We start from the raw sequence: 11266 nt of genomic DNA on the forward strand, positions 1-11266 counted from the left end.
CGCCGCCTGCTGGCAGAGAGTGAATCTGCGTCTCATTCAGCTCGTCCGCTGTTTCATGCAGATATATTTTTTATGTATAGTTTCACAAAACTGAAGTCAAACCATTCTGTTTTTGTTTCAAATTTCGAAATTATGCAATCTAATTTAGATTAAAAACTGCTCGTGTTGCATGTATGCAGCATCTTTGTTTGGATCATGATTAAAATGCAGTGGTTGCCTCTCATTTTAAATGGAAAGAGCACAGACAAAGCCTTATTTTGTTTATATGAAAAGATTTCTTTTATTTGTGTTACTTATTTATTAGATTTTTTTTATTTCAATTTAGTTTTGTTATTTACATTTACATTATATTTAAATTTTGTCATTTAGCAGACGCTTTTATCCAAAGCGACTTACAAATGAGGACAATATCAATCAAAAAAGCAATCAAAACCAACAAAAGAGCAATAATATGCAAGTGCTATATTAGTATATTATTATAGTGTTATATTTCAATTTCACAAAGAAATGTGCAGCATTTTGTCCAAGCAATAATAAAAGGACACATTTAATTTATAATTTGTCTTAAATCTCATTCTGTAAAAAAAAAATATCGTGAATCGAATCGAGAAATCAAAATCGTGAATCGAATCGAATCGTGAGTTGAGTGAATCGTTACATCCCTTATGCTGTTACATTATGATTATATATTCAGTGGCATACAATGGTCTTTAAAATGACAATAACATCGCTTATCGCAATTATTTCTGGGGCAATATATCGCACAACAAAAAGTTGGTATCGTGACAGGCCTATCTGGCACCACAACAAAACTCAAGATTTAAGGCTAAAAGTCCAACTATGATAAGAAAACTTGATATCATGCTCTCCAGCTTCTCTAGTACATACAATAAAGAGAAAACAGTCACATACCTATAAGAGTTTTCAGACATTGTCCCGACGCAGTGTCCCACAATCGGCTGAAATACAGTCCATAGCATTAAGAAAAGGTAAATAATGTAATCATATCAGTCTTAAAGTATCATAAGTGTGAATGGAGGCTGACTTAAAGGTGCTGCAAGTAAATGTTTAGTAATAAAATACCAAAAATGTCTCTTCTAACTGACAGATTTCACTGAAATAAATATCCAATCACAGAATGCGCTATGCCACTCTATCTTTTATGTTTCTGGGTTTGTCAACATTCAGCTAGAAAAAGCTGAAATGGCTTACAGCACTTTTAATGGATGGCACTACTCAACTTACCATAAACCATCATAGCTACTGGATACTATTATAGATCCGTCTCTGTTGAAGTGAACCTGGAAACATTACATTAAACCGACATCAACAAAATCTGCATGCAGACCAACAAAAATATTTTTTATTAATTGATGTTTACCGCTGAGACGGGGTCCGAGTGAGCAGGCAGGGTCTTCAGACACTTCCCAGTTTTGACATCCCAAATCCGTACGCTCTCATCAAACTGTCAACATGAACCACATCACTTGATCACTAAATGACTTATGAGTACAAACACTGTCTCCTATTTATTTTTATTCATTTAAAAAAATAATAAATCTGTTTGTTTGCTTACAGATCCAGAAACAACAAGGTTCGACTGTGGGTTGAAGTTACAACAGAAGACATAGTTGCTATGGCCTTTCAGTGTCTTCAGACATCTTCCCTTCAAAAGCATGACAGAGAATTAGGGCACAAAACTCAGAAACTGATATGGATGACACCTACAGCATCAGATAAAATTATTTGACAAGTTTTACCGAAGTCATATCCCAGATCTTCAGTAATTTGTCATCTGATGCAGACACCAAAAGATGTGAATCTGAAGACCAGGCCACATCTGATATGCCCTGCAATTACAACATGGGTTGTAAAAGACATCACAGTATGATTAATTGCTGGAACAAGAAGACACTTAAGAATTTTTATACAATAGCATCTCTTTAATACATCTATAATACATTTACAGATTGAGCCTTTAAAGAGTAAATTCACCCAAAAGTAAAATTCTGTCATCATTTACTTTCCACGATGTCTTGCCAAACCCATAAAACATTTGTTTATCTTCAAAACAAAAATAATCATATTTTTTAATAAAACTGTCCATCCACAGAACAATTCTGTGCATGTAAAGTCCATTCCACCAAAACGTTTACACTTTAAAAAGTTCAAAAATACATTGTAACAGTAATTAATAGAAAATAAACAATTGCTTTATATGATATTTAATTTTGAGTGTTATTTACATATAAACATTGATCAATAAACATACATAGAACTCATCAACTAGGGTCCATGGCAGCTCAACTGTATTATCTTCCTTTACAACGTCTTTGGGAACTTTTTTTAAGCATGAAAGTTGGTGAAATGCATTTTCAATGGAGGGACAGAAATGTCTGAGGTTTCATTAAAAATGTCTTAGTTTGTGTTTTGAAGATGAACCAATGTCTTATAGGTTTGAAGCAAATTAATGACAGAATTTTCATTTTCCTGTAAATTGACCCTTTAAAGGAATACTTCACCCAAAAATTTAAATGTTAAGTAAATTTTGAGCAAATGTTCATTTTTTGGTGAACTATTCCTTATATTAAAACTCACAAGTTTATGTCCTGCAAGACTCTTCTCAAATTTTGCATCAAAAGCGCCCCATATTTTGATGAGCTTGTCTGCCGCTGAAAACGAGATTGTCATTTCAAAATCTTCAGACATTGGTTTGCTTTCTGTAGATTCAAATTGAACATTATAAAAAGCACTACTTACATGAACTGGCCAACCATTCACCACTAGGGCTAAATTTGACTGATGATATAGCTTTTGTGTGACCTGCGAGGGTGAACTTCAAGGAGTAGTTTGGCTTCACAGGAGCAGACTTCAGAAAGACGTAAACCACATCAACAGAGGAACAACTTAACTTCTGAATGAAGCTCTGCATTTAAAAAAAGCAAAGTAACGAAAAGGCAGGCTTTCTACCTTGGAGGATGCTGATGCTGAATGTGTCTTATGTGTTTCTATGTCTGGCTTCTTCTCCTCTGATGCCATCACTGCACCTTATGTGGGTCAAATACAGGGGCTCTTAAAAAGAGGAGATCATAAAATTGTTAAACAGATTGAAAAGATGTACAGGATCAAACAAATGCCATTTATTTCAACTGTCCATCGTCAAAACAAACTTGTGCACTTGACAGCATTGGAGTGTCACAAAATGCACATGGCCTAAAAGAAAAGTATCGCTAAAATGACATGGCAGCCAAGCCCGTTACTTCCTCATACTAAGTCAAATGTTTATCCAGAACTTTGAATGGTGTCGCGTATATTTTGACAATCAGACGCATATAAATCAGCTACAACAGTAAACATGTTTGTAGTTGTCGCCCTGTCACGCACTTAACGTTAGCAAGGCTAACAGACCCAGTACTTGCATTCAGCTCAGGTTTCCATATCACAAAAGCGATGACGCACGAACAACCGAGTAGAAACTTACTGGAGGGTTCTGAAGCAAACTTTTGGTTTCAAACGGTTCGCTCCAAACGACTGTGTTTACAAACTGCTAGAAAAGGCGCTTCGGGGCACTTGCTGAGCCAAATAGAAATTACACGCGCGTCACCGCGCATGTGCAGTGTGTATGACAACTTCAGATTCTTGTGATGGTGGCTGCTTTTTCTTTATTTTATTCGACGAGTATACATTTCTCACAGCTTTGGTTTCTCTGAATAAACTGTGAGCAAAATCATCAATTTAAATATTTTGCAAGTCATTCAATTCAAAATCCTTCCACTAATGGAAGAGAATGGTGTTCATTTCGCTCCGTACACGAAATATTTTTTTTTAAATATGCTGTGTGTTTACTGCTGATCGTTAGTATCGGTTATTATGAGATGGGAAACTTTACAAACATTATTTATTTATGCAATTTTGTATTTACAAGACTTAGAAATATTATGTTATATATTAAATTATTTTCACTGGTGTTGCAAGATAAAACAAGTGCAGCACATTGCCTTTATCGACTGAATTTATTAGATATTATATTAACAACATGAGTATTTTATTAGACAACATATTAATAAAATAATACTAAAACCTACCTATATCTAAAATCTATCTATCTATCGCCTCATTTTACAATGGAATTACATTCGTAAGTATTGAATAATTGTAAACAGCATGAGTTTGGACGGACGGACAAACAGACAGACAGACGTAGCTAATAAGCACTTGGTCATCAACCCACACCAAATCCTTTCAAGGTTTTTATACATCTTGACCTGCTGACTGTATATTGTAATCATGTCACTTATTTGTGATAAACAAAAAACAACATTGTATACACGAGAACGTTAAAGGGGTCATATGATGCGATTTCATTTTTTCCTTTCCCTTTAGAGTGTTACAAGCTCTTGGTGCATAAAGAAGATCTGTAAAGTTGCAAAGACTAAAGTCTCAAATCCAAAGAGATATTCTTTATAAAAGTTAAGAGTTAGCCACACCTACCTAAAACGGCTCGTTCGAACACGCCCCCACATATCTACCTCACTATGTGGGAAGATTTGCATAACGCCGCCCAAATGTTGCGGCACAGAGAGCGACAGCTATTCATTTACACAACAACAACCACAATACCGTGCGACGCAGCGCGCATGCGCACAACACTACCCAACCAGTGTCGACCCCAGCCATCTATTATGCTTCTTCGCAATAAAAGCTACCCGAAAATCTGCAAGGAAAACGCTACCGGAGCCGCTTGGAGTGAAAGTAATAAAGCATAACATGCATATTTACGTTTAGCGCATTCCGATCGAAGTTTATATTCAGTTAAGGTGATGTATATTGGTCTTTTGGGGGGGGAAACACAGCTGAATGTGGCTAGCAGGATCTCTGACAGAGTGGAGCTGATGAGCGGCGCTTTGCAACAATGTAACAAAACCTTCTTTCACGCGCAGTCGTTTCGATCCGTGAAGGCAGAGCTTGCTGTAATTGTTTGCGCTGTTTTTTTCTCGTTGTACCAAGCGGAAAAACCGGGCTGGAGGATGTATTGTGGGATGATTTCAAATTAGCCCGCTGAGTGGCTAGCTGGCTGAACGGCATGCACACACAATGGTTGTGTTAAAGACATGGTGGGGCTCGATCCTCGGCATTCCTCACTCCATGCCCTGTCTCTCCAGTGCCCGCCATTTTTTCAAGAACTTATTTACAGACGCCTGATGCAGTTACTTCAACGCGCGATTGCAAATGCGTTTCCAGTCAAATTTACAGTTCAAGAGCTCCGTTTAAGGGCGCGCAGGGGCGCAATTTGCTAGCTAATGTTTTGGTTTAATTCCGACTAAACCTGCAATTTTTCATGGCCTCTAAGTTAATAGGCAAGCGAAATTTTGTTCGCTTTGTTGGTTTTTAAAACTATTGAAAGTAACGTTAGTTCGAATGAAACGCTCAAGTTCACAGAATTGTTCTGCTTTTTCCAGGTTTGTTTTTTTTAGTCAAACCCCCGATATTGTAGTTGAGACTTTTAACTAATTTAAGTTACTGGTGAAGATGCATGTAACTGGAAAATGTACAATAAATAACCTAAAAATGATTTAAAATGATTTTCAGTGTGTGAGTGATTATAAATAATAATGAATACAACTACTGTTTTTTAACAACATGCACGTGAACTTCCACCATGATAGTGGTCTTGATAAAGTTTTAAATTATATTACAATGTATATTATAGCAATATATTGCAAAATAATATAGCAGTATAATGTGTGGCTTTGTTAATTGATATGATTCTGAAGTTACATTTCGATTGATGCTATATGTCTTTGTTTATATCTTTGGATAAAAGCGTCTGATAAATGACTAAATAAATAAAAAAATATGTGTGTGTGTATATGTATATATAGACATACACTGTGTATTATTACAGTGTTTTATTACTCACACTCTCATACATATCTACATTTTTTCATGTATATTTAATAAGTTATTTCTCTACGTTTATTGGCAGCGTGCTGACACTCAGGTCCTGAGATGGGATGTGTGTGTCGAGGTGGGACTAAGGAGCAGCAAGAGGATCATTGTAACTGAGCTAAGAGACGTACAGACGTCATTCAAGCAACTTCTTCCCCTTAGCTGAGCAGTATGTCGGTAGTCACATCCCCTGCCCAGGTGCCTCCACCTGTTGCGAACCCTCCCCCTCCTGAGGTCACGAACCCCAGTAAGCCTGGCCGAAAAACCAACCAGCTACAATATATGCAGAATGTGGTTGTGAAGACTCTATGGAAGCATCAGTTTGCGTGGCCCTTTTACACACCTGTGGATGCCATCAAATTGAATCTGCCAGTGAGTAAATTGTTTTTGGCTTCATTTCATAAATATACACTCCATAAATTAGTGTTTCATAAATTTCATGTCATAAATGTACACACTATCGGTTTGGAATAATAGCATTTTTTTTTTTATAAAGACAAAGTCTGCATATATTCAGTAAAACAGTAATATTGTGAAATATTATTGCAATTTGAAATAACTGTTTTCTTTTTTGATGTATTTTAAAATTAATTTATTCCTGTTATGGCTAAGCAGAATTTTCAGCTGCCATTACTCCAGTCTTCAGTGTCACATGATCCTTCAGAAATAATTCTAATATGTTGATTTGCTGCTCAAGAAAAATTTATTATTATTACCAACATTGAAAACAGTTGTGCTTAATATTTTTGTGGAAACTGCAATACACTAACATTAAAAAAGTAAGATAAAAACTTTTTTTTTTTAAATCAGTAAATTTTTTCAGCAAGGACACATTAATTGGTCTAAAGGGAGAGTAAACATTTATAACGTTACAAAATATATTTCAAATAAATGCTGTTCTTTTGAACTTTCTACGCATTAAATAATCCTGAAAAAAATGTATCACAGTTTCCACAAAAATATTAAGCAGCAAAAACTTAAGCATTGATAATGATCAGCTTTGTCATCACAGGAATAAATTACATTTTAAAATAGAAAACAGTTATTTTAAGTTGTAATAATATTTCACAATATTGTTGTTTTTGACTTGAAGGTGGCTAGTGTAATTTCTGTGCCTCTAGTACGATGGCCGAGAAGTGCTAAACAAATCACAATTCTGAAATCAAAATAACAAATTACAAACGTAAATGCAAGTCTAAAAAACAAAATAAAAATTCAGAAAGCACAACAACAATTCAGAAAACATTATAACAAGTCAGAAAACACAACGACAAATCCGAAAACAAATTTACAAGTCAGAAAACACAAATCAGACAAACCGGGTTTTCTGACTTGTTATAATGTTTTCTGAATTGTTGTTGTGCTTTCTGAATTTTTATTTTGTTTTTTAAACTTGCATTTGCGTTTGTAATTTGTTATTTTGTTTTCAGAATTGTGATTTGCTCTGCACTTCTCGTCCACCGTACTCTAGTGTTACCAAATGGAATTGCAAAAATATTGACTGTTTTTAAAAGGGTCCCCCATCTGCTATTGGTTGGGCAAGCAAATAGTCCTTTCCCAAATTCATGCAGCTAATTGAGTCAGTGTTTTTGAGTCCGAACCTTTTTGTTGTTGTATTGGGATTATCAAAAAAAAATGTAATAATGTTTACAGTGTTATGCTAATAGATTTAGTATTTGAACATCTAAAAAATTTATACATCACCCATAAATGTTTGTTTTCTTCCACCTAGTGCATTACAGCTTGTCTGTTTTATTATCTTTGTCATGCAGGACTACAATAAAATTATCAAGAATCCAATGGACATGGGAACCATAAAGAAGCGACTTGAGAATAATTACTATTGGACTGCTGGAGAATGCATGCAGGATTTTAACACTATGTTCACAAACTGTTATATCTATAACAAGGTAGAGTTAAGTTCTTAATAATTACTTATATTCATATTGGTATAATTTCATTACCAATTTGTTTTATAATGTGTGATTTAAATGAAATTCCCTTGAAATATTGTCCTAGCCCACAGATGACATTGTTCTCATGGCTCAAGCCTTGGAAAAGATTTTCCTCCAAAAGGTAGCTCAGATGCCCCAGGAGGAGGTGGAACTTTTACCCCCACCACCGAAGGGTAAAGCACGGAAACCTGGAGCACCCCCTGCTTCAGGTAACTGCCATGATTAATAAACCTTTGGAGTTACCAGTGACATGCTGCCTGAAGGAGAGATCCCAGCTGACCTTGTCATTATCACATCCAAACAGAAAACCAACAATCAATAGCACTGACTACTGGTTCGCCATCCTCGTCATGTCCGAGCTCCCCTCCTCAGCTGGCTCAGACTCCTGTAATAGCTGCGACTCCAGTCTCGACCATCACCTCCAATGTCCAAGCTGTGCCCCCTGCCACATCCATGATCCCAACTGCACAGCCTGTTGTCAAAGTAAGACCAGTTCAAATGATGTGGAAGCAGCAGGTTTTATTTGCTCTGTCCTTTTCATTGTTTCTGTCATAGCAGAGTACATTTTGAGATCATCTGTAGCCAAGAGGGGGAAAAATTGTTTTAGGGATGGATCAATATGACTATTTATTTTTAAATATTTATCTATAAATTATAAGAAATTACCGTATTAAGATCTGTCTGTCTGTCTGTCTGTCTTGTCTGTCTATCTGTCTTTCTGTCTGTCTGTCTGTCTGTCTTTCTGTCTCTGTCTATCTATCTGTCTGTCTATCTGTCTTTCTGTCTCTGTCTGTCTGTCTGTCTGTCTGTCTATCTGCCTGTCTGTCTGTCTATCTGCCTGTCTATCTGTCTTTCTGTCTCTGTCTGTCTATCTGTCTGTCTGTCTGTCTGTGTCTGTCTGTCTCTCTCTCTGTCTGTCTGTCTATTTATCTGTCTGTCTATCTGTCTGTCTGTCTATCTATCTGTCTGTCTCTGTCTATCTATCTCTGTCTGTCTGTCTATCTGTCTTTCTGTCTCTGTCTGTCTGTCTCTCTCTCTGTCTGTCTGTCTATCTGCCTGTCTGTCTGTCTGTATGTCTATCAATCTGTCTATATGTCTATCCATCTATCTATATACACATTTATATAAAAAGTTTTTCTTTACATTATTACACAACAGCAACTGACTATTGTTATTTATTTATTCATTAAATATTTATGTAATTTTTTTTCATTTTTTATTATTAATATTTTTTCTTTTCCTTCCATTTTTTAGCTTTAAATATTTTAGCAGCTAGGCTTTAAAGGGAATGAATTTAGGTGCAACTTCTTTGAGAGGTCTTTAGTTTTCTGACAGCATGCTGTGCTTTAGTGTGTTAACAGTCTAAAAGTAGCTGTAAGATTGTCAGCACACTAAAACCTCTTCTGAGATGTCACATCTCTAAATGAATCTCCTAAAGCACCTCCGTTTCAGCCATCGAAACAGCTTTTGTAACCGATTCACTGCCTTCAGCAATACATTTCACATCGCCTACTATGAGCAATGGTCCCATTATTATGTATAATCTGTTTGTTTTTTTTGTGAGGACTATGATAGTTTGTGCAATAAAATGATTTGTAAACTGTTTGTTTGTTCAATAACTTTTATTCTCTGTAAATCTCTAAACTGTCTGTCTCTCTCTCTGTCTGTCTGTCTATCTGCCTGTCTGTCTGTCTGTATGTCTATCTATCTGTCTATATGTCTATCCATCTATCTATATACACATTTATATAAAAAGTTTTTCTTTACATTATTACACAACAGCAACTGACTATTGTTATTTATTTATTCATTAAATATTTATGTAATTTTTTTTCATTTTTTATTATTAATATTTTTTCTTTTCCTTCCATTTTTTAGCTTTAAATATTTTAGCAGCTAGGCTTTAAAGGGAATGAATTTAGGTGCAACTTCTTTGAGAGGTCTTTAGTTTTCTGACAGCATGCTGTGCTTTAGTGTGTTAACAGTCTAAAAGTAGCTGTAAGATTGTCAGCACACTAAAACCTCTTCTGAGATGTCACATCTCTAAATGAATCTCCTAAAGCACCTCCGTTTCAGCCATCGAAACAGCTTTTGTAACCGATTCACTGCCTTCAGCAATACATTTCACATCGCCTACTATGAGCAATGGTCCCATTATTATGTATAATCTGTTTGTTTTTTTTGTGAGGACTATGATAGTTTGTGCAATAAAATGATTTGTAAACTGTTTGTTTGTTCAATAACTTTTATTCTCTGTAAATCTCTAAAAAAAAAAAATCATGTCTGATGGGTGTCTGATCAATTTGACCCTAAACCAGACCACTTATAAAAGGCTTCCTTAAGTGTAGTCTGTCACACACCCTACTGATCGTCTGTTTGTTTGGGTTTTTTTTTTGTTGTGTTCTAACACACATGCCGATCTACTTTTCCTCAGAAGAAAGGGGTGAAGCGGAAAGCAGACACTACCACACCCACAACCTGCGTGATCACTGCCAGCAGAAGTGAGTCGCCCACTGCGATGTTGGAGTCCAAACACAGTAAAGTCATTTCCAGACGAGAGAGCACAGGTCGACCCATCAAACCTCCCAAAAAGGACCTGGAAGATGGGGATGTCCAACAACAAGGCAACAAGAAAAGCAAGCTCAATGATCATCTCAAATACTGTGACACTATCCTTAAAGAGATGCTTTCCAAGAAGCATGCGGCCTACGCCTGGCCCTTCTACAAGCCTGTGGATGCAGAGGCCCTCGAGCTGCATGACTATCACGAAATCATCAAGCAACCAATGGACCTCAGCACTGTCAAAGTATGGCACACAATTTCACCTTGTGAAGACAGAAGTTATTTAAGTATATAATAGTAAATGTTCATATGAATCTAATACATTTATTTACATAAATAAGCTATACTACACAAAAAAAAGAAAATTATATACTATATTAAATATTAAAAATGACTACATTTATAATAAACTATAACACTATATTACGATAACAACAATATAACAATTTTTGTATATAAACTAGTACTATTACACTTATAGTGATACTGATATAATAAACTTTTCTGTGAATTATTATTTCTGCACACAATAGTTTATATTATATTATTTGAATTATTACATATGTATATGTGTGTAGTTAATTTTTAAAAATAAATAATTGTATTTATATAAATAAACTTGCTAGATTAGTTATTAGTTATATAATAAACATTTATTTTATTTATTACACACACACACACGTGTGTATATATATATATGTACATATGTGTGTGTGTGTGTGTGTGTGTGTATATATTAGTTATATATATACACATACATACATGCATATATATATATATATATATATATATATTAGTAG

General features: G+C 35.2%; 2 protein-coding genes across 10 annotated transcripts in view; one reads left to right on the top strand and one right to left on the bottom strand.

The window, feature by feature from the left end:
- LOC107740805 (WD repeat-containing protein 5-like) overlaps positions 1-5408 on the bottom strand; it is a 7609-nt gene extending 2201 nt beyond the window's left edge. The window contains exons 1-9 of one of the 2 annotated variants that reach the window (XM_016553316.1): positions 4780-5408; positions 2971-3072; positions 2761-2869; positions 2599-2672; positions 1761-1850; positions 1577-1666; positions 1382-1465; positions 1246-1301; positions 913-959 (exon numbers count right to left, since the gene is read on the bottom strand). In XM_016553316.1, the coding sequence (XP_016408802.1) occupies positions 913-959; positions 1246-1301; positions 1382-1465; positions 1577-1666; positions 1761-1850; positions 2599-2672; positions 2761-2869; positions 2971-3039 (619 nt within the window). In that variant the 5' untranslated portion in view covers positions 3040-3072; positions 4780-5408. Of the gene's footprint in view, positions 1-912; positions 960-1245; positions 1302-1381; positions 1466-1576; positions 1667-1760; positions 1851-2598; positions 2673-2760; positions 2870-2970; positions 3073-3481; positions 3641-4779 lie in introns of those variants that run through there. The other variant, XM_016553315.1, reaches the window with a different exon arrangement.
- Positions 4624-11266, top strand: part of LOC107740804 (bromodomain-containing protein 3-like) — a 20696-nt gene continuing 14053 nt past the window's right edge. For 4 of the 8 annotated variants that reach the window (XM_016553312.1, XM_016553313.1, XM_016553310.1 and 1 more), the window contains exons 1-6: positions 4626-4752; positions 5987-6321; positions 7722-7859; positions 7969-8113; positions 8209-8387; positions 10339-10710. In XM_016553312.1, coding sequence (XP_016408798.1) covers positions 6121-6321; positions 7722-7859; positions 7969-8113; positions 8209-8387; positions 10339-10710 — 1035 coding nt within the window. In that variant the 5' untranslated portion in view covers positions 4626-4752; positions 5987-6120. Of the gene's footprint in view, positions 4753-5980; positions 6322-7721; positions 7860-7968; positions 8114-8208; positions 8388-10338; positions 10711-11266 lie in introns of those variants that run through there. The other 4 variants (XM_016553306.1, XM_016553308.1, XM_016553309.1 and 1 more) reach the window with 3 other exon arrangements.

This window comes from Sinocyclocheilus rhinocerous, unplaced genomic scaffold, assembly GCF_001515625.1.
Source record: "Sinocyclocheilus rhinocerous isolate Xijiao unplaced genomic scaffold, SAMN03320098_v1.1 scaffold2330, whole genome shotgun sequence".
NCBI lineage: Eukaryota > Metazoa > Chordata > Actinopteri > Cypriniformes > Cyprinidae > Sinocyclocheilus > Sinocyclocheilus rhinocerous.